The sequence below is a fragment of the Ascidiella aspersa genome, chromosome 1 (genome assembly GCF_963924565.1).
Source record: "Ascidiella aspersa chromosome 1, kaAscAspe10.2, whole genome shotgun sequence".
In the NCBI taxonomy this organism is placed as follows: Eukaryota; Metazoa; Chordata; class Ascidiacea; order Phlebobranchia; family Ascidiidae; genus Ascidiella; species Ascidiella aspersa.
Window position 1 is genome coordinate 37,150,149 of NC_139447.1, and position 23,867 is coordinate 37,174,015.

General features: G+C 39.0%; 1 protein-coding gene across 1 annotated transcript in view; it reads right to left on the bottom strand.

The window, feature by feature from the left end:
- The window catches only part of LOC146170347 (transducin-like enhancer protein 3), a 66,158-nt gene that overhangs the window by 24,405 nt on the left and 17,886 nt on the right, over nt 1–23,867 (bottom strand). The window contains exons 5-9 of the mRNA XM_083389213.1: nt 6,918–6,980; nt 5,999–6,073; nt 5,241–5,622; nt 5,153–5,155; nt 4,392–4,420 (exon numbers count right to left, since the gene is read on the bottom strand). Coding sequence (XP_083245339.1) covers nt 4,392–4,420; nt 5,153–5,155; nt 5,241–5,622; nt 5,999–6,073; nt 6,918–6,980 — 552 coding nt within the window. The remainder of the gene's footprint in view (nt 1–4,391; nt 4,421–5,152; nt 5,156–5,240; nt 5,623–5,998; nt 6,074–6,917; nt 6,981–23,867) is intronic.

The window sequence follows — 23,867 nt, forward strand, 5'->3', positions numbered from 1 at the left end:
TAGCTTTCGTCAAGTAAGACGACAACATCCTACTGGGGTTTCAACTAGAAATAGACTATTATATCGGTTTAGTAAAAATATCGGCCGTTATTCCACTTCTACCGGTACATCACTCTCGTTAAATTTGGCCTGAGATTTTTTTTTATCTTTTTTTTCATTCTAGGAGAGCAAAGAATTTTCGAATTACTCTCCATTTTGAAAGGGAGAAGAAACATCCAATTTAAATTATACTCTTAAGACAGGGGTTCTTAAACTGGGGTCCATGGACCTCTTGGGGGTCCGTAAACTAGTTTTAGGGGGTCCATGAAGGTATAATTAAAATATTAGTGTATATTTAAGAAGTAATCAGATTATTAAAGAAAATAATTCAATGAAGAATAAAACGGTTTTGCACAGAATGTTTTTAAACTTCATTTCACTTTCACATTTTTGGACCAAAATCAGCCAATTTATGAAGTCTATTTATATTATGACGTCAATTTATGACGTCATTTGTTAATTTTTTTGCCTACAGTGGTCAACGCGAGATTAAAGAAAATTTAAGGAGTCCGCGGTAAAAAAAGTTTAAGAACCCCTGCTCTGAGGTTTTAATTAGACCATCATGAACCCCCTTAAAATAGTCCACATAACCCCAAAGGGTAAACTGACCCCAGTTTAAGAACCCCCGGTTTACGTAAACAACTTAAAAATCTCTAGTTACCATTGTAAAATAACGCTTTCCACATAATTTAAGTCATTTTTGTTTAACCAGCACACATCAGTCTTGTTAAAAAAATCACTTAAAAATTAATTTCCAGCCAAGCTATTAGCAAAACAACTTACGAGAGTCGGTTTAAAGTTTGCCATGTCAGTTCTATATTTTAAAATTACCGAAAGGCGCCGCATTTTTTGCCAAGCTGAAGTATGAAGCAACTGAGGTCAGCCAGCTATTGAATGTCGCCCTCCGGGAAATGCTTATAGCTTTCGTCAAGTAAGACGACAACATCCTACTGGGGTTTAAACTAGAGAGACTATTATATCGGTTTAGTGACAATATCGGCCGTTATTCCACTTCTACCGATATATAGGATTAAGAAAAAAAAAATCGGTTATCGGTATTGGAAAGGAATGAAGTAGTCAAGTTTTATTTTTTGAAAAAAATCATTCCATTTTAAACTATACACCAAGACTAAGATTTTAATTAGACTTCCATGGTCCTCCTAAAACTAGTCCACGTAACTCCAAGGGGTCCACGGACCCAGTTTAATATTAACCCTGGTAAAAGAACGCTTTCTTATATTTTTTGTCATTTTTGCACGCCTAGCCAGCATATAGTGTTGTAATTAAGTCACTTTTAAATGATTTAATTTCAATTAAGCCAAGTTAATCGCAAAACAACTAAAAAAGTGCATATAAAGTTAGCAATTTCATTTTCTATCGATGTACTTTTGCCAAGGTAAAAATCAAGTTAATTACGGAAAGCTTACCAAAGCGGTTAAACATAACGCGGCGGTTTTGTTCAGGGTATAAAATGTAATTCTGTCCAAAGAGCTCTTAAAAGCGTTCGGTTGCAAGAAAACGTTGTCACAAAACGGTTAAGCGCGTCAGCGGGTTACTTAAACAGATGTGCATACACACAAGTCGTTTTAACCTTTCAAATCTGTTGAGATTCGGGAGAAAGGTTAGGCTCAAAAATGAACTTGTAACCTTTAACGCCACAATAACCTCTTGCTCTTGTCACCTACACGAGCCAGCCACAGTAAACCACAACAATTGGCGCTACACGAATGTAATTCAGAGAAATGTGGGTAAAAGTGATTAAATTGGCAGCAATTATGCTGTGAAACCGCTTAACCAACGGGGTTGGATATGTCACCTTATTGCAAAAAACGATTAAAGAGATTTGCATTAAAAATACCGCCTGTGGTTCTTTTATTTAACCAAGGCGTTGCGCGCCAATAACAGACGACATAGGGAAAATATCAAACTCTGTACAGAAGTATAAATCTATTATGGTGCGATCGTTTACCATAAATCTTTATGCATTTTCAACATAATGGTAAGAAGTAGAACATTTTTGCCTTATAATTAGTGGTCTACTTTTGTGTTAAAGTTTGAATTTTTATACTTCTACAACCGCCAACCATAATGCTCCAAATTAGAGATAATTTTTTAAAAGTAAGCAACAAGCGAATAAAAAACGAAGAAAATGGGGTTTTTGGCGACTTTTTTGTCGCAGCATTTTCGTTATAAATCGTCGCGACAAATCTGCGTCGCGCTCGCGGATCGATGTCGCGTGTCGCGTTTGACGAAAATAGTCAATTTTCTCAGCTCCCTTTGCGCCAAAGCGAGCGTCGCGTCGCCGCGATCATTAGTCGCGCGGTAAAAGTGTCGCGTGCGGCTTTGTGGCGATATTACGCAACAAAGGTCGCTCTGAAAGCTTTTCTCAAAGACAGCGAAATGCGCTTAGCCAACCCTTCAGTTGACTTTAAACATGAGAGCGATAGGCGGTAAATTGGTCGCGAGCGATTTTGCGAATTAAATTCATTTCTTCGGAGAGCGCGCGCTCGCCAAAAAGCCAATTAGCCCGAAGAAAGCTGAACGAAAATGTATTTTCTTTGGTTGCGCAACTCTGCAACGATTACTTGTCATCGCTAGGTCGCCGGTGCAGTTGTACTTGACCGAAATTCGAACAAGAGAACCGATAATATTGGCCAATATATAACTAAAAATGGTAAGTTTTGCTGACATTTTACTACAAAGGATACAGTTGTTCCTGATAATCAAACAAATTTTCTACTTGTTTGGCTATATAAAATTTCGTTCTGTATAAGCAAAATATATGCAAGATAAGAGATTTATTAATCTAGGTAGATAAAGTGAAATGTTATTTGGATTTCATTTTAAATTAATTCAAATTTTGTATATAGAAAAATAGGTGTCGGTTGGGCAAAACGTAAAAAATCAGGTGCTGCTTTTGGTCCGAAAAAGTGACATCGGTCGATCTGTAATTTCAACAAAACCCGGCCCAACGTCACAAAGAAAATACAGTGCGACTATAAATGAGTTAACAAAGTGTATTTTCGCGTTTTTAGAAAATAAATAAATTTGACGAAATTAGGCAGACAAAGAAGAAAATAACGCCGCTTTTTGAAATGACGCAGTACGATTTTCCGTCTTATTTAACCAAATTAATGAAATCATTTACTATCGGATCATATTAGTTCCTGAAATAATTCTGTGTTTTTTTATGTTTTGAGTTAGTCGAGAACCATTCTATCACATTTCAAGGTTTTTTGAAAAATGAGAAACAATGGGTTACGTTTTTCATTTTTCCATGAAATGACCACGTGTGACTTTAATCAAGATAATTTTGGCAAACAAGTGTTGACGACTATTAACTTCATTGCTCTATCTAAAGTTCAAGAAGTTAAGGACATGTATTTTAGCGTCTGTTCTTTGGAGTCGGATACAAGGATGTGCAAGCGACTTAGGCAGCCGTCAGCTAGCGCCACTTTTGGCTCAAAATATCGGATAACGTAGTGAAACATCAAGTATCGGAAATCCTACATTCAAGCAATAAAATGTGCGGAAAAATTAAAGAAACGTGTTTCGCAAACATTGCCTTATCAAATTACTCGTGACAACTGTTGCAAATCAAATTACAGCTATCAGCCTTGTCAGCATCAAAAACAGCAACTTGAACACGATCCAATATCGGGAAATTGCAACGGGCCTTAATTAAACTCCGCGGATCGATTTCGCGGCGAAATAAGGCCGTTTTTATGCGACGCCATTTTCGCTCCAACGCCTAATAATACAGGTTTGATCGTGACACGCATATCGTTTTAAATTTAATCCGCGACCCCGCAATATCGGTTATCCGTCTCCTGTGCTCAGGTCATCAATACAGAACACGGTTTTGTTGAAAATAAATTAATAAATTCACTCCTATTTTAAAGAAGTTATATTGCTTTTTAAAGACTTGAAATTGATCTTTTGACGTATTTTTGTCAACTAATTTCCAAACAAAAACAGTATAAATACCACGGTCAACCAAATAACAAATAGTGTATAATTTGGTTTTACAACATCATTCCAAAACTAATAACTTGAGCTGAAAATAAAATAAAATACTTTTTAAAGACATTGGAAAAATGATTTTTTTCAAAGACCTTTCAATGCCGCAATTTAAAGACTTTTAAAGATATGAAAACTTTATGGCAACCCTGTAGCAGCGGAATCATAAAAAATGTAAGCTGGACTGAAAATAAAGACTATTCAAGGACAAAAAACATAGGGATCTTGAAATACTTTTCATTACGCAAATCAATTTAAAGACTTTTAAAGATGCAAATATTTCATGGCGACCCTGCAGCGGTTTTTAGAAGTAAAAACAAACTCAACCTTACCCTTCTACTGGTGGCACGTTCTCTTTCCGCTGGAGGCGCATGAGAGTCCATTTTCGAGTTTCAACGAAAGAGAGAGAGAATGTTGATCCGTAGCGGCGCAGTCGTAAAGCGGGGCGAGAAAGTAATAATAATCAAACGACATTAATTAGATTTGAAATATGTGTCGGCGGGCTTTGGTGCTGCCGAGAGGAGGGGTAGGGGTTCGAGCGGCGATGCAGTCCTATCAATAATGCATGGGCGAATCGTTGTCGTGCATTATTGATGCGGCGTATAAGAGCCGCAAGCGACACGTTTAAAGCATTGGAGGCGAGCTAGCTAAAGACCTGTTTAAGGAAGTAGGGGTTCTAAAATACACCGTGAAACCGTTTATTTTTTAATTTTTAGTGCCTTGGTTTTAAATGGCCACGTAAAAAGTGTTCCATATCCTGGATTTTATAAACATCACTATTTTTTTGGCAAAAATACACAAGATATGGGGAAAATAGAGTAAAGGGCTAAACAACACAAAATCATTTTTTCTCGTATAATAAAAGCAAAGATTATAATTATTTTTTATTTATTTTTTCATACTACTAACTAAAACTTAGATAAACACGTGAAACGTATATGACCCTAAAAAAATGCCACTTACGGACAAATTTATAAAACCTTTTCCCCCAGCTTTAAAAGCAAACATATACATTTCTTAACTGGTTAATTATTTGTCATTCAAAAAAACACATAAGTTCTATTTCCTGGGTGTACTTTTTCGTTTCCATCACACGCTAGAAAAAAACTCAGGCCAAAACAAAGAAAACCACGCATGTAATAAAAACCAGAAAACTTTCCATAACCTTACAGCTCACTTACCGGGTGTAATGCGTTCGCTGGGTCGACGACCCGGGTCCTCTTTGACGCCACCTGGCGGTGGCACCAGGGATGCCGAGCTGGTGGGGGGGAATCCCCGAGCGCCGGCGATCATATGCAGGGGGTGATGGGGCAGGAGGCCCTGTTGAAGGGCCAGGATGTTGGCGTTTGCGGCAGCCAGTGCGTTAGTAGAGGTCGCTGGAAGAGCTCCGCCTGCAAATGCGGCCCCGGAGTGGGGGGGCAAAGACGGGGGAGGCACCATACCGTTGGCCGACACGAAGGCGGCCATGGCGGCCTGGGCGTTCATTGGGTGCGAGCCGGGACCGCCCCCCGCCCCGGAACCGGCGCCGCTGTGGGCCATCAGGTTCTGCACTTGGAGTTGTTGCTGCGAATATTGAGGCTGTTAGTTTAGTACATGGGATTTTAAACTGGGGTTCATGGACTAGTTTAAGGGGGCCATGAAGGTCTTGTTGAAATCTTATGCACTAGGTGTGTTATTCAAAAAGTGATAAATTTTTGCAAAAAGTTTATTTAACATCAAAACGTTTTTGCACTGAATGTATTTAGACCCCATTTTAGTTTCACATTTATCGGGCCAGAAACAGCAGATTTCGAAAATTTAAGACGCCATTTCTAAAAATTTCATGCCTACCCTGCGTCACGCGAAGCAAAATTCTTGTTTCAACATTAAGTGTATTGATATAGAAATGCAAACAGTTATGCAAGTGTGCAACACAATATTAGAAAGTATAGAAACTCACCCCGATGATTTGATTGAGTTCGGCCATTGTAACTTGCTTTGCTCTATCAACAGCCGAGACAACTTGCTGTTGGTGCTGTAAAGAGACACGTTACTGGAACGCTGGTTCGTTTGTATGATGAAAGAGGTATTACAATGCTAAGTCAGTTACTTCAATCAATGCATAATCACCGAAAATTACTCATTTACACTGGTGTTGACACGAGGAAGAGTTGCAAACAAGGCAGTTTGTAATGACTTAAGTTCAAGTCAAGTCATTTCAATAACAACCAAAATTGAAGTCAAAATAGAAAAAAATAACGTCCCAGTCAAGCCGGTAATATAAAGCGATAACTAATTATATTTGCAAACCCGTCCGATGAAAACTAACTACTCAACTGAAACGAACAAAAACATTATATACAGCAAATTGTTCTACGTGCAAATAATGAAATAAATAACCCAATTTTACTTAAAAAATTTAATGAAAATACTTAATTTTACCCCTGAAAGTTAATTTACAAAATAATTTACGACCGAGCCAGTAATTTTGGTCAAAATACTTCCTCATGTCAAGTCATTTTGGTAAAATGCCAAGTCACTTTAAAACAGTGACTTAAGCCAATTCATTGACTTAGGGCAACACAGCCCTTGCATAAGGTAATTTCGAAGAGCTTGTAAACAGCGAAATGTCGATTTTATCCCGATAATATGGCCTCAAGTAAGCTGCATTTCTAAAGATGCATTGCGTGCAGAGCAATAAACCAAACAGGCTTCGCATCCAATGTAAATAGCACACGCGCACGCCTTATAGACAAGTTCCTTGCGGTGCACGACAAGCAATTAAACATGGTATAAGAAGCCTCCTTAATTGAGCGATGAAAGGATTAAGGCAGACAAGCATCCGCACTCTAAGGCGCCTGTTGAACATTCAAACTCACCTCTTGGGACAGAAGGGGAATAATTTGAGCGCAGATGATGCCAAGACGCTTGGATATTTCCGACTGCAAAGTAAAGAGACGAAATAGTTACAACAGGGCGGCTACTCATTTTTATCGAATAAATTTAAAACATTTAAACATCCTGCAGGGAAACTCTGTAGTTTTTCAATCTAATACCGCGTAATAAAGTTGGAGACTTTTTAAAGAAAATCTAGAGTTTTTCAGAGACCTATAATAACTAGTGATACATTTAAATACTTTTCAGAGAAAATATTTCCCGTATTTTAGCAAACGAATTTTCCCAATAAAATCAGCGTTCCAACTGTAGCTACCTCTCGCCACGTATTTTCCCAATACAGTATAATAGTATAATTTGTGTTCAAACTCCAAAAAAAAATCCATTCCCAGGAAAAACGTGAAAATCGACCGGTGGGCTAGCGTGTGGGTGGGGTTAAAATAGGGGCGGTATCTACCCCCACCCCCCTGGGCTGCACGGCAATCAAGCTGTCGACTTGTGTTACGTTGACGGATTGAAATTGCGCGTTGGGTGGCTCCGTCTGTGGCTGGATTCAGACAGAAACAGTAACACGAGGCAATCTTGTCCTGCGCAAGGCACGTCAACGATATTCGGGAGACAGATCGATTTTCGTCCGAAAACCGCCAAGTGATACATCAGCAGATAGAGGACTGTCGGCCAGTAGTATTTTTAAGCCTATTTTAGTGTCATTACCCCTAAAAATGACTTAAATGGGTTTTAAATACCTTGAACACGAACGACAAGCGTATTAAAGTCTGAAATATCTTTAAGTAATATGTCGCCTGGTAGTTTTACTTTTGTAGCTTTTTGTCATGTTTTTATAACGTTAAGATCGAATTGTTGTCAATCGCCAGTAAACTGATGGTTCATTTGGGTAATGAGAAGGCTTAAACAGACAAAACAGTTGCGCGTGTTTGATTAGGCAAAACAAGAGCAATTTCGCTTTTGCAAACAAACTTAGTTTTTTATTAATACCTTCGCTGACAACGCCGACCAAATAATTTTTCTACTTTTTAATCATTTTAGTGTCGTTATTCACTCAAATGCTGTTAATAAAACGCTAACACTTTAAATTGATACCTATAATATAATGTGTTATCGTATCGGCACCGATATACCCTAGTATCGGACGAGTTTCAATACTACTATTTGGAACGGTTATCGGCTCCGATCGGATATTATCGGACCATCCCGACTTATGTATGTTGGAGAACAAGCCAGGTAAGTTGGCAAGGCGAATTGCGCAATTCGTCTAACACGCAAGACGTCACTCAGCACACGCGGGGACCAATCAGTCCGTGATCTAATCTTTCAACAAGCCGTTATTCCTCAAAGTTAGCGTACAAGACAACGGTGGCTATTTGAAGGGTAATCGCAAGTCTAGGAATGTACGATAATGTCAGGTATGGGCCGATACATAATACCAAGTTGTGGTATCGCTACTCGACCAATTCTAGAGTTATATCGGTGCCGATTAGATACCAAAATCAATATTGGAATATCATCCATGATTTGCGATCGGACTTAGACTTTAGTGATTGAGTCAAAGTCTTTGGGTGATACAAAGTGCTTTCATTTAACAATTTGATACAAACTTGGTCATTTATCCTAATTTTTGCACGACAAACTCCTTGCTGTAGGCTACATTGCGTTTTCGTATATTTTAGTTTAGTTGCAGCTCATTAAATGATCTTAGTCTAACGTTTTATTTTGGGCCTTGACTTGGAAACTAATGACTTGACTGGGAATTAACTTGTTATTTTTTTAAATGACTTGACTGGTACTTACATCATTTCAAAATGACTTGTTTACTGCACAGTTAAACGCCTCTCAGCGCGTCAAGAGGCGAACACGGGCGGTGATCTAATCTCACCACAAGCCAACCACCTTTGCCAGAAGCAGCCGCAACCCTTGCGCTAATCGGCGTGAAGCAATTAGCTCGCTCGCTTCTAACCGGAGAAGAGCCCATTAACACGAGGGTTGGCTTCAAGGTTGTTTGCCTTAATAGGCCAAGGCGCCTGCTCCTTTAATAACGTAAGGGGAACAAGGCAACTCTCTAGAAGCCAACCCCTTTACTGTGAAAGCATGCTTGACCTATCAATAATTTGGGGTGTAAGGTAATGTATCAATGCATCTTGGCAAACATTAATGGAATGCTGACGTAGGGCGTAATGTAAATTATGTTGTACGAGTTCCTTATGATCAGGGGGGATTCCAGGATTTTGAATTCAAGGGCATGAGATTTTTATAAATGACGTCACAACTACGTCATTACGTAACGTTATAAAGTTACGTCAAAACGTTACGTCGCAAAGTTATATCTAAACGTGACGTTTACGAACTATTACAAGTAACAAACAAAATGTTGTTTATTATTGACTGTTTCTGTACACGTGTCGTTTAGTGAATCAATTTGCAAAAACTCTGTTCAAGATTGCGTTATGTATTAGATGAGAGACTCGCATAAGTCGCAATTACAATGTAAATGAGTGGAGCACTTGGTGTGAAGTATATGTGGGTCTACTTGGGACACTAAAACTCGTTAAGCAACTGCCAGTTTGAAAAATCCAGGCTTGGGTCATTAGAATACACCAATAAATACAATAACATTAGTCCCCTTTCAAAAATGCTCTTTTTCGAATTTGCAAATCTGCTTTAAGGCAATTTTGCGACAAACTTGTAGTTCTGAAGGGCGATTAGAAGAAGGTTTGTCAAACCACAAAAGGTTCAGTTTAAAACGCCAATGTTGGCCGACTAGCTGTAACGTTGCGTCAGTCGTTCTTAAGTGCTCGTGAAGTTTGTTTAAGGCCGCCACTTGAAATAACTGCTACAGCAGGCCAATGGCAACCCAGTAAGTTTTGTTTGCCGTAAACAGAGCGGCTCAGTAAAGATTTCTTGCAAATCGATGCCTTGCAACACATCATGCGATCACAGCAGGCTTGTAAACTTTTTTTTAATATCCACAAATTTGTTTCCAGGGTTTAACTTTTTTAACGCGTACCAGCAAACATGTTTTCCAGTGTATAAATTTTGTTTTCAGAATTGACGTCATAAAAAAGTAGATTCAAGCAACCTGCTGTTTTTCGTCGAATTCATGTCCAAATATAACCAAAATAGAGTCTAAATACAGAAGGCGATAAAGTTTTTCTTAACTGATATTTAAAAAAAAAATTAATTCGCTTTTTCAATTATGCATACGTACTTAATAGACCCTTGTGGACCCACAAAAAACCCTCTCCAGAAAAAAGACCAATCCAGCTATACACTTAAGGGGTCCACGGACGGCAGTTTTAAATCAGTACATTATATTGCCAGCTGCTTCCCAAACCACATCCCAAGAAAAAAAGACCAACCGACGTTCACTCAATAGGTCCACAAAAAATGCTTTGTATTGCAAAGTGCTTCGAAACCCATATAGTTTTGTCTTTATAGCAGAGAGCGCGCTGTTGTTATAAAGCATTGATTATATCCACTGCGAACTTTGTCACATTACGCGTGTATCTATATACAGGAAGCCATACTTGGAAACGAGTTGGGTTAGTGTGTGAGATAAGAATTGCAGGAAGCGATAAAAGGCATATGAACCATACAAAGCAAGAAACGGCGTCGATTTGCAAACGGTATAGCGACGTATGGTGCGCATAACGTTAAACGCTCAATGATTTTGGACGAATATTTCCACCTATAGAGCGACACCAGCTAACAAAAACGTGGTGAAAACTGGCGTGCTCACTGTTTTCGTTTTTTTTTTCGAATTTTTGAACGGTTTGTTTAGCTCAGGGGTTCTTGAACTTTTTTAAAGCGAACCCTTGAAAAATCTTTGAATTCTTTAGAGCTGAAGTCGTAAATGGATGTCATAAAACAATGAAACCTGTCGTTTCCGTCTAAAAAAATGTAAAACTGACATAGAGTCTAAATGCATTCAAGAGAGCTTAATGCACTAGGTTTTTTCGTTAGGCATGCATGGACCCCCAAAAACTAGCCCACGAAAGGATAAAAGACCCCAGTTTTAATAACTACTATTAATGTAATTACGGCTAAATTTTGTTGCGTTTTACTTTAAAAAATAATATTAGATAAAATCGACAATTCACTCTTTACAAACGTTTCGGCAAAACCTTATTCCAAAATCAGCGCAAAAAAGTGGATGTAGGTAATTATGCATTGGTTTTAAATTGAACTAACGGTCTAGGCCAAAATACGTTTTGCAAAAATACAATTGCCAAAAACGAAACGCGAGGTTTCCAGGGAGCACTCAGACACGGATCCGGGTCATTAAATTTTCTCGCCATATCATTCGTCTTTCAATCTGGCCACTTCGCCAAAGAAAACGACGGTGGCTAAGCAAACACAAACACACGCACGCACGCTAAGCACACACGCGCTATGTACACACACACACACATATACATTCCCAAAGGCGGAACAGAGTCGGTCACCAGTTTACCTAGCCCACAATAAACAGGGGTTGGTTGTGTGGATTGCGGGCCGGACGAGAGGTTCTAATGGCGCAATCCGCTGTTGACAGAAATAGGCGCAGATTCGGGGAAAACAGCCGAATCGGCGGCGATGGCAAACACATTTTTGTACGGATGTCGCCCCGTTATGGGCTGTGCTGTTTGTAAAACACCGTGTTTGATCTGTTTCTCTCATCGCTATAACAGCAGACTGCAGGGATATCCAATATTTTGGATTGTGTCCACATTTTAGGCGAAATGTTCCGCCGTCCAAATGGTGTCAGTACTGTGGTAAGATGGACAAACTTGATAAAATAAAAACATTGTGAAAAGCCATGTGTATTACTTCATGTTTTATTCCAATACTGATTCCGGAAATTTTGGGCCAAAATGTATCGCGCTTCGATCCGATCTTATACCAAATGACGTCATTACCAACGTCACATAAGCAAAAATACCCAAGTTAAAAAAGTGCAATGGTAATGGTTTTAAGTTAATAGGCTGGAACTTTATTTATCTTCGCTTTTTATTGTAAAATTTTGTAAAAAAATGTACCTTTAGGTCAACTCTACATTGGATTGTATACCAAGGCACAAGTTAATTTAGTATTGGATCGACATGTAGATATCACCCAATAAATTAAGGAAAAATAATTATTCTGTGAATGGGATCACGCCAAACAAGGTTCTATATAGCAGCTGAGATACATAATATTATTCAAGGGGAAGGGTTAAAAAGTCCAATTTGCTCCACGTTATTATGTGAGATAGCAAGGGGGTATTTTGCCCCCCAGTAACCCCCACCTCGTATGAGAACCCAGGGGTTTTGAAGGGAACGCGATACGCGTTGGTGTGCGAGGTAAACATGACGCTGGTGATGTTTGGCGGGAGCGCTTCACATAATGCGCCAAGCGAATGTTTACAGAACAAGCTTGTTTTGCTGTCGGGAGATTTCCGCCTTTAGGTTCTGATGGGCCGTGCTTTGTGACAGATTTAAAAAAAACTGCTTTAGCCTGTAAACCAGTTCTGGGCAAACCACCGTTGTCCGAAGCAATTAAATCTGGCCAGCGGGCACTTTTATAAAACTTGAGTAAAAATACGCCTTAACGTGTTTTCCACTTATTTTAAGATATTTTATTAAAAACCATCCGTAATTGTTCCTACTACTACCAGCTTGTCAAGACTTAGATATTTAAAGCTTTATTTAAAAAGGAATCAAACAAGTATTTTTCAGGACCCTCCTTCTTTAATCCGGTCCGCCAAGACATTTTCAGTTTGTAATGCGAACCCTATCAAAAATAATTGCCCACCCTGCTCTAAACCCATTCTTAAATATACAGTTGGGGTTAGTAAAAGCTTTAAAACCAGAGTTAAAAAAATGTTATGCCTTTACAGTTTTAATTGGGCTGTTTTGAAAGCCTAGCTATATACGCATGATAAAGCTAATTACTGTATTTTACTTTTTGTCATAACTTCACGTCTCTATATTGAGTAATAGGCGTGAACTGTTGTTTATTAAACAATCTAAACCACGCTCATCGAATGCTTAAAACTCAGATAAAAAATAACTTGAAAATGTTAAGTAATTTGTCCAAACGACAAGTCGAGGCATTTTACTTAAAATACTTAAGTCAAGTCATTTTACCCAAAATACTTAACTCAAGTTATTTTACCCAAAATACTTAACTCAAGTTATTTTACCCAAAAGACTTAAGTCAAGTAATTTTACCCAAAAGACTTAAGTAAAGTCAAGTCATTTTGCCTAAAGACTTAAAATACGTTAAGTCATTACACCCAGTAGACTTGAGTCAAGTCAAGTCTTTTGAAAATAGTTACTTAAGTGCACTTAATGAAGTCATAACAACACTGCGTTGGACTCTGTCGACGGTTAGAGGCGAGTTTACTCCTTCCTACTCCGAAACTGAGTCTTGTGCTTGCGATCACAACACGATTAGATGGGAGGAATTTCCGCGCCATTCAAGCGGCAGGCTCAGTCCGCCACCGCAGCCACTTACACACGACTTACATCGTTACTGATGTTGTTGTTTGATGTATACGCTTGCCGTGTGTTTGGCTTACCGCCACCCACGAGTTGAGAGGCGTGTAGCCTCGCCTAACGGAAAGAGGGCGCTTCCCACAGAAATGTGGAGGGAATGAGCAACCTCTGTGCCTGTGTAGGGAGGTTTCTAGAGATTCAAGTCGTGTTTGCCCGCATTCCTATATTTACCGCACGTCAGGCAAACGTAAACTTAGCAGGGTTTTCCCAAAGTTTGGGCGACATCAATTTATTAGTTCGTTTCTTGGGCTTGTCTGGGCGGCTTAATGTCAACACAACACGAGGGGAAATTGCAGTGAAGAACAAATATATTTTTAGTTTTTTAGTAAAGTTTTCACGCCTACGCAATGCGAAAACAATTTTAAGTACAATGTTGCTTAAAACATGGGCTAAATTGAATCGCTAAACACTTTTAATCAATTAGTTTCGCTTCGAACAAAAGGTTTTTTTTTACGAGAGTCTATCAACAACTAAAATCAACGAGAAAAAATTACCCTTGGAAAAATAAACGCAATGTGTATTGGAGAGAAGCACACAACAGCCAATAATCCTTTTAATTTTACACCAAAAAACACCACCTAGCTTAATTACGATCAACTGTAAACAGTCTGTGGACAAAGATTTTATTTTATTATAAGCAATTTAAAATCTTCACAGAAGTAGTTACTGTTTTGCCAGTGGGAATTTTAAAGTTGGTAGTCTTAGTTACAAGCGTACACGTCTAAATAAACGCTTAAAGCAAAAATTTTCAAGTGCCTGTAGGATGTTCCCAACGGCTATAACATACGCGAATGATCGGTGTTTGTTATCTAAAAATCTCATTCTCAAATATACACGCTAGGGATGTCTGGTACTTCCCATATTTTTTTCCAAAGAGTATCGCGATATGATCAGATACCAAATGACGTGATTACTATGGTAAAACAAGCAAAAGAGATGAAAAGTTAACGTTCAAAGGATTTTTTTCAGGCTAATAGGTCAAAGTTTTTTTTTTTTTGCGTGTAAAAGTTAGCTACCTCATGATGTCAACCTACAGCCTTTAAAAAACTTATTTTCAAGGTAGGAATCGCTGCATTGGATGACAAATTATGACTGAAGCACCTATATTAGTTTGGTATCGGATCGGCACCGATACCAGTAGTATAGTATCGGTTGAGTACCGATACTACCACTTGGCACCGGGTATATCTTACATCCCTAACAACAAACGCTAGCAACTTCTATACGGGCTTTGATATTTGTTCAACGCCCTACGCAGATATAATCCTTCGCTTGCGGCGAGAGACATTATATTAGTCGGTAAGTTAAGAAGGAACATGGGGTTATAATCCCTATCGCCGTGACGAGGTCGCCATATGCCAGACTGTTGGTTACACTTCCCTGCTGTTAGCCACTATACTCCCCCGGGGTCTGATGCGTCCTGCTGCTCCTAAACGCAAAGATGGCCGATTGGCCGCCTATGGCCGCCCGCAGCGCCCCGCTTTGCTATGACGTCATTGTGACGTCATTACGCGATCGTGGCTTGCGATATTTGATGATACCGGAACGAAGCTGGTGCGTAACTTATGAAGCCATTTATCGGTGATTATTGCATAATCTCCTATTCAGTTAGCGCTTTTTTGACACTTTAGGGATATTTTTTTTTAATAACAGAGTGTAACCTGATTTTCAATGTGTTTTATTTCCTTTGACAGTTTTATCTATTTTAAATGTACTTTAGAACGCCAAGATTGTCACATTTTAGGTCTATATAATTCATTTAAAAAGAAGTTCTTAACAGGACACTAAAAACGCCACAAAGCAGAATATTTGGTGTAAACGGAAATTCAATTGATTTAGAATTCGGGCACACACGCAACTCACAAATTAGATAGGAATCAGAATCATCAAAATATCGCCCTAATTTGTCGAACTAGGCTTTTTCCGAGTTTGGATCATACTACAGTAGTAAAAACTGGGTCGTCGTAGCAAGACGGGTTCACACATAAGAGCATAACTATGCCGTTTGGCGTCCAAGCTATGGCGTTGGACCTCTCTACACTATAAGGCGATATAGCTGAACGCAGGGGTCAGTAAATGGTCGGTGAATGACCAATTAGCCGTTCGGATCGTAAAATTCGCGACCCGCGTTAAACGCACGTGTTTTTATTGACCACTAAAACACCGTGAAGGTCGGCGGTCGTGCTTTAGCGCTCCAACTATCGCACGATACGGTCGTTTGCGTGTGGCGTATAATTGTTTTGGGCGATGGGCACGCTGCTTACGAGACGCAAAATGTAAGGGTTTAACATGGTGTCTGTGCGGTTATTTACTGTAATCTAGCACTACTAAAATAGCACTGAACAATTTGCTACTGCATACTGCTTTTAAGTTTAAGCCATGTAATTCTTATATTTATAGTAAATATTCTGTGATCCAGCCCTGCTTAAGTAACACAGACCAAACATTACGGCATACTGCTCTTGCAGTCATTTATGTTTCCGAAAAGATTTTTAACGTGGAAAATATACATAAATAGTTTCACATAAAACTTTTCAAATTTAAAATAATGATTACGCCCATGCGTAAGGATACGATCTACAGTGTGTTTAAAAACAAAAACCTTAATGTTGTAGACTGTTAACCTATAGACGCTTCAAAAATGAAACTAGTTTTTACCATTTGAAGTTCAATTGAACTTCGTGCCTGGGTTGCTTATTTGCTAAAGTGGAAAAACTTGAAAACGATTTGGCCGCTAATAGCAAATATACAGCTTATTGTGTGGTGGAAAACAGTTCTCATAACGCAATTTCCAGGTGCATAAACATTGCCGCGACCACAATCTATTAATTATATATCGAAGCTAATTTTTAAATTGCCTGTGCATCCTGAATTGCCATTTTGTCCGAGGGCGTTTTTTGTTTTTGTTTTTAGTTTTGGCCATGAGAATAAATATTAGGTCTAAAGAGTGTCCAATACGGAAGTACCAATCTTTGTTTTAATTTAAATTTAACAATTTGGTAATTACAGACAGTTGTACTCTTTTCGAAAAGGAAAATTGAAAAACAATAATTTTAGTTACAATCTCATTTTTAATTTGTGGAAATTCGTATATGACTATTAATTAAAATTATCAGCCAAAAAAAATAAAAAATAAATCTAGCTGTTCAAGTCCGCCTAAAGTGGCCAATTTTGACAGGCAGCAAAATCCCTATGTGTACGTTACGATTAGGCGCGGACCTAACAAAGCGATTTGCCAGCTAAGGTCGGTTTAAGTCACGCACTGAGCGGCTATTTCGGGCAAATGCGACCTTCCATGGTTCATTTGCAAGAAGGCGGTCAATCGCCTTTTGCAGCTTGCGGCTGTTGACAGGATTTCGCGCAGAAATGCCAAGAATTTGCGCTTTAATCGCTCGGTTAGCAGAAACAACACATGGAGCACGCTTGCTTGGCGAGCTGATAAACTGTTGAGTTTGACAAAACACCACATCTATCACGGGCGGGGTGGCTACCTACTAACCAACTATAGCGGCACAATATTCAATATAAATAGTATGGTAAATTTTGGAGCATAATGGTTACAGGTTGTAAGACGTAATAAGAATATCAAAGCGGAAACAGAATCAATATAGAAAATAAATATAGTAATGTAGCATAATACACGAGGACAGGGGTTCTTGCAACTTTCTTAGCAGCTTTCTGGTGCGTGGGGATCAGGGCTGGCATGAATTTTTTAGAGATAACGCAATAAATTAACGTCATACAACACGTAGACTTAACAACCTGTTGTGCACGGTCCAACAAACGTAAAAAAATTTATTTGGTTTAAAATATATTTAAAGAGAAGGCGCTAAAGCGTAGTTTTCAATTCAACTTTTTTTATTTCAATTTATTCCATTTTTCAAATTATACACCAAAATTTTCAATACGACTCCATGGACCTTCTAAAACAATTCCATGTACCCCCAAGCGGTACACGTACACCAGTTTAACAACCCCTTGTCTTAATATCCTGTTGCAAAGATATGTCATATAATTCACATATCTTTGATAAAAAAATGTGATATAAAATAAGGTCAGTTGAAAAGTCCATTAGGGCCTTAAAAACGTTTAAAAAGCGGTCCCATATTAACTGTCTTGAATTAGCGCCGCAATTTTGGCCTAAAACATCGAAATTTCTCAGCGTCAGCATATTTGTCGTTTTATTGGCGGGATCTCGCTTCATTTCCTGGTAATTCGAGAGTGGAATTGCGACGCACGGCGTCTTGATTGACGACAATGTGGTATGATTTGAAGCTAAAGCTCGCCCTAAACCACGCTGTACTTCCCGTTATGCGACTTGCGATATGCGGACAAATTGCTATGGCTGTATAATATATATATATATATATAGCTGATAGAATGACAGCAAAAAGTCGGACGCGGATTTTCAATACAACGTTATGTATCGACGCAATTTATCATATGTAAAGAAAATGGTATGAAGCTTTGAAAGGTAAAAAAACGTTTTTTTTTAATTCAGCTTTTAGAATTACCCTTTTTTCCCTCACATTTTAGAGCAAGAACCTCCCAATACCATTTTCGTCCTTGTTTTTCAAAACGGCGTATTTTCTAGCATCATTTTTACTCTTTAATTGATTTTTGCGCGAAAAACCTCAAAACCACCATTTAAGTCATGTTTCTTTTAAAAGCGTAGTTTTTAGCATCAATTTTTTTAATTTTTAGTATTTTATTTTACTTTTTTTTTTTTTTAGTATTTTATTTTACTTTTTAAGTATTTTATTTTACTTTTTAACCCAACAAAACTAGCGAAGAGGCGGAATTTCTTTATCCAGTTGGCGAAAAAATGTATTTAATGGACTGTGTAGAACCGAAGAGCGGTCGCATAAGGCGGGCTTGTCGAAAGCCTTCAATTCGCTCGTGGTCGACTTATCCGGTGCCTTTTGCGAGCAGCCAATGTCAAGAGTGTTGTGTGTTTATACAAGCGTATTGTGCTTAGAAACCAAACTCGATGTAGACGCCTAAGCCACCACACACCATCACAGGCACGAATGGCGGCTGTGGAGCGTTGAGTGATGGCACGGAATGAGATGCAGCGCTGCTGCTGCTGGATTTTGGCTGCCTAAGCCTTCTGGTTGTAATCGTTTGAATGTGTTTTTTGCTGGAGTTTTTTTTTGGCGTCTTACGCGCGAACGCCAATTAAAGTTAAGGGTTGCTATCGCTGCTTTGATTTCGCTAATCTTTATATTTTTTTTCCACAAAAGTTTGTAATTTAATCGTTCCCAATCAAGTATTTTAGCAAGCTTACAAAAAGAGCAAAAATTAAAACCACTAAAACCGAAATATCTGTCTAGACCTTTTGAGTATTAAAAACTACTCCCTGGTTAAAAAACAAACACTCCTATAAATCTTTTAGCAAATATATTAGGTCATATTTGTACGACACCTATATAGTCTGTTGTACATTGCACTGTTAAGCAATGTTAAATCAACATAGGCCGATCAATCAATTTTACAAGGCGCCCAGGCGCTTTTTACCTTTCTGTTAAATCGTTTGTTCAACCTCAGCGACACGAAATGACTGAAAAAGCGATCCTGTCGTGTTGGGGGAGGATGTTAGCTGTGGTTTAAACATTGTTGCGTTTGTTATAATGATCTAACTATTAACGGCGCGGTTCCTTAAACTGTTTTTCGCCACCACCCGGATAGTAAGCGTAAGTGTAAATGCAAAAGCCTTGGCTATCCAATTCTCTTCAGGTCAACATACCGTAAGACAATAGCATTAATAAACTCGAATTAAATTGACATGAGGTTTATGTCGCTAAAACTGTTTGCTTTATATTCATTTGAGCTGCAAATAATTAACCCAAAGACGTAATTTGATAATTATTTTGACAAATGGGTGATAGCCAGTTTCGACCGCTGAACGACACAAAATTATCCCGTAAATCTATAAGTATATATTGCTTTGGATGACTCTTGGCGCTTATCGCATACTTAAGCGACGTCTAGAATTATTAATTTTAATCTACAGTTTTTTTTAAGTTTTTACTTCTCAGTATATAAGATGGCTAACGCACTCTCGTTTTAATTATTAACCCTTATGAGGTCAGCTGGTATCTGCTGCCGAAACGTGAGGTTATACTTCGTTTACACCAGAAGAGCGATTTCTATCCATTGATATGTTGCCTCGTGGAGCTAACTCTATTTTTTAAGTATATATTGCTTGTTCATTAATTCGCGTGACTTGATTTATTATTTTTCAAGGGTGAACGACATTAAAAGGTTAAGAACTACTGGATTATATTTTATCTCCCTATACTGTGTTACATTTTTCGGTCATCAATAACCATTTTTTCTCTCTTTTAGAATATTTTCAGCAAAAGAGCAATTACGTGAAGTGATAAAAAAACAGTCATTTCGCAAATTTGGCTCTGACACTTCGTTTCCCAATAGTTATTACTCTAACGATATGAATCTGACATGGTTACGTTACTTCCGTCTTCTTTACCCGACTCGAGATTAGTTTGTGTTTTGGTTTACCGCCAAGTTGCGCGACACATGTCCGCCGCACGCGACTTGCGACACAAATTCGCCGACACACGCGACAAACGACACGGTTGCGACAGAGCGTTCAGCGTCCGACGCTATTTTTACCCATGCGCCTATACCCGCTTAAATTACACAGGAAAATGGGGTTAGCTTAGGGGTAAAAAAGGGGGCGGAACCTTAACCCCATTTGTACCTGGGTGGGCGCCCCCGGGGCAATCGAGCGTCACGGGGACCGGAACGGCGCCTCCCAAAGCGACATAATCTGTTTGCTTGCCGCGGATCTGGTTAAACTGCGGCGTAAGCTGATCTCCCGGGCCGGGCGCCGTTTCTCTATTTTGCGGGCGTTGGGAGAGCGAATTCCCGCAGAGTGATTTCACGCTGCATTGGAGCCTTGCAATCCCACAACAAGCTAAGGAGGGAGATTAGACGCGGTCGTTTGGCCAATTCTCACCTCGGTTCGCGCCGCCGCCAAGCTTTTAGCGACCCAAACGGTGTGAGAGCTAGCTAGACGCGTGCTAAAAAGAGCTTCATGCATGGGGTAACGCTGTTTGGGGGTAATTCGAGCCCTAAGGGGGTCTAGGGGTGAAGGATGCGCACTTTGCGCGATGGGGAGCCGCGATAAGGCCCTCGATTGCGTCACAATAGACCGCGGGACGAGGAAGCGAACGGGCTGTTTAGCACGTAAGACGAAGGGTAAGTTGATGCTTTTCAAATATTGGAGCATAATGGTTGACAGTTGTACAAGGATATCAAGGCCGTATATACAAGTAGGTAACATTCTTTCAAGTTTTATAAAGCATTGTGCATTCATAAAGTGATATTGGTTTAATATTTTAAGCACATTGGACGAAATGTCTCATACATGTATAGGTAAGATTGTTACCAGTAAAACAATGTTCGTTTTCAAGACTATAATTTAATTTTTTTAATATCAAAACCCATATAACCTTGTTTTGGATTTGTTATATAAGAATAATACCTTTGTCTGAACTAATTCCATTCGCGATTTTTTTTTTCATTTCATTGCATTTTATTCAAATTCGTTTGCGTTTAGCTAAGAAGTTTCAAACCACTTGTGGCCAGGAACAGGATATTTAAAGCACGGAAAATCAAAACATCAACGTTTGAATATTTTATCCCTAACAAATCGGTATTGATTGGAAATTACCAAATTAAGCCACATATATTCCCACGGGAAGAATGCATGCAAATTCGAAGTGGATTGAGGCCATTAACTTAAGCCAAGAATCCCAAGATGCAAGTATCCTATTAAGATTTCGTCACGGATCTGACTAAAAAGCGTCACAATATCGGAACGTTTCTTAGAAGGCCGGTAAATTTTGCGGCTAATAAGCTTGGCAAAGATCACTTCCTGTATTTGCGCATCACTAGAGTCCTAGTTCGGATGTTAAAGCGGACGATGTGACGCACCATAAACGCACGCTAATCACATTAGGCTTTAAGCAGTGTTTCCCAACGCATTGGTCGCTAAAATTGCGCAAGCAATACGAAGATTGCTACTTTCAAATTAAGTCAAGTATACACCAGTAAAAAATAGAGTTAGCTCTACCAGGCAACATATCAATAGATGGAAATTGCTCTTCTGGTGTAAACGAAGTATAAACCGACGTTTCGGCAGCAGATACCAGCTGACCTTTATACTTCGTTTACACCGAGAAGAGCAATTTCTACCTATATACACCAGTAAGTTCGGGACAAACGAAGTTTTACAGAAAAAGTAAAAAATCTTTGAAGTCTTAGAATTAAAAAGTCTCTAAAACACCTCATGTGTTTCCAAAAGTTTGGATTTTTTTTGTGTCTAGCTTATGTTAATTATTTTGCAAATCCGATGGTTAAAGCCGCTCGAACAACCCCCCAAGACCCCCCCCCCCGCATTCTGCCTCGTGTCGCGTATTTTTAGCGCGCAAATCGAGTGTCGCACTCAGGGGTTCTTAAAGGCGCTTGGGGCGGCCACTGGAGTCTGTGTAGTGGCGTGTTGAGTGGCCTTCGAGGGTTGGCACTCGAGCGAGTAATAAGCGATGACTTGCAAGCTCATCTTGGCTGCTGCTATCGATGCTGTAAGGCTTTGCTTTACACAAAGTAAAGTACTATCAGTGCCTTCTCTTTATGTTGAAAATTAATAAAGAGTTTTTCGAAACGTTTAAAATGTTACCTACTTTTGTATGGGCTCTCATATTCGTATTACGTCTTACTACAACCTCCAACCATTATGCTCCGAAGATTTTAAACTATATTTAAACAAAACTTCTTCTTATTACAATAGTTTATTTTGTTTTTGACGATGGAATTTTCAAGTGAATTTTGAATGAACAAAGAATTATTCAAAACGTTTAAAATCTGCTACCTATTTCTGATGGGCTTTGATGTTTATTATACGTCTAACTTGAACCTTCAGTCATTTGCCTACGGTAAATCATTTTTGCAGGTTAAATTTTTGAATCTAGTTACAGCGGTCAGGTCACATTAATAAAAAGTTAGCCTTCCAATTATCTGCAAGCAAGTGAACGGCCTTGTATCCCATCCTTGGAAATATTAAGTCTTTCAATTTTAACTTCTGTTGCGCTGTGCAGCAGTGGAGCTGGTTAAAGTGCTTAACGAATGTGTATTGGTGCGTTCCCGCAGGATTAATAATAATCTCGGTTTTCCGGTCGCAAGAGGCAAAGAGAGGACGCTCTTATCAAAGTGCGGATGCTTTCAATTGAAAAGCAATCATTGCGTTTCTTAGATCACCGCGATCGTGTTTGAAAACTACGCTAAGATGATAACACGTTACGCTATACAGTGTTGTGTTTTCTGTGAAGTACTAAAGTAATTTCGAATCTCCTCACAAGCTTATGACTAGTTGTTTTAGCATTGGCGTGTATGGAATTCCTTAAAATCCCAAGTTATTTTGGCAAGCCTTTCAAAGAAACCCAGTGTGCGACTGAAACATGGACCGTTATCATAATTCTTATCGATTTCAGTAGAATGAAATACATGTATACAAACGGATACAATACCAAACTGCTTTCACGAATTCTACCGGTGTATTATCGGAATGGGTCTGTTTTTACATTGGCCAGTACGATGTCAAACTAACAAGTTATCAGTTATACAAGTCTGTGCAAAGAGTTCCGATTTTTTGTGAAGAAAATTCAGAAATAACTTCTACACATTGGAACATAATGGCGAGAGGTTATTAGTTAGACACAGTAGTAAGAATATCAAAGTCCACACAAAGTAAAAACATTTTGTGAACGTTTCGAATAAGTCTTAATGGTTGGAGGTTTTAGTTAGGGGCAGTAGTAGGAATATTATAGCCTATACAGAAGTAAGCAGCATTTTGCAACGTTTCGATTATATAACTATTGTTAAAAATGAATAAAGATATATTTGAAACGTCACCTTCTGTAAATGCTTTGACATTCCCTTTACGTCTAACTTCTACTTACATACGACTCAATCGTTTAGGAAAGCGCAAACAAGCGACAATCGAAAGTAAATGTCCACTTTGCAACATTTCCAAGTAGCAATCTGCTCCATAAACACCAGTGGCGCTTGTGCACGTGTTTCCAACATCAAAAGCTACAGCGGTCGGCAATTACCGGCAGAAAAAAACGCGACCGGATAGTTGACCGCAGCCTACGTACATTAAACGGCCGCAGCCGACGCTTAGTTAGCAGCTGAAGAGCTAAACGAGCACCAAAAGGCCAAGGAAGCTTTCAAGGCGGAATTCGCTGGCTCAAGTGCTCGCTAAGAGCCCTCGAAACACGAGACGATAAGGCTTATAAAGGAGGGATGGCGATTTGCGTGGAACGCTGGCGATTTGTGCTCTACTTCCGATATGGAAGGGAGCTTAAGCTTTGGCTG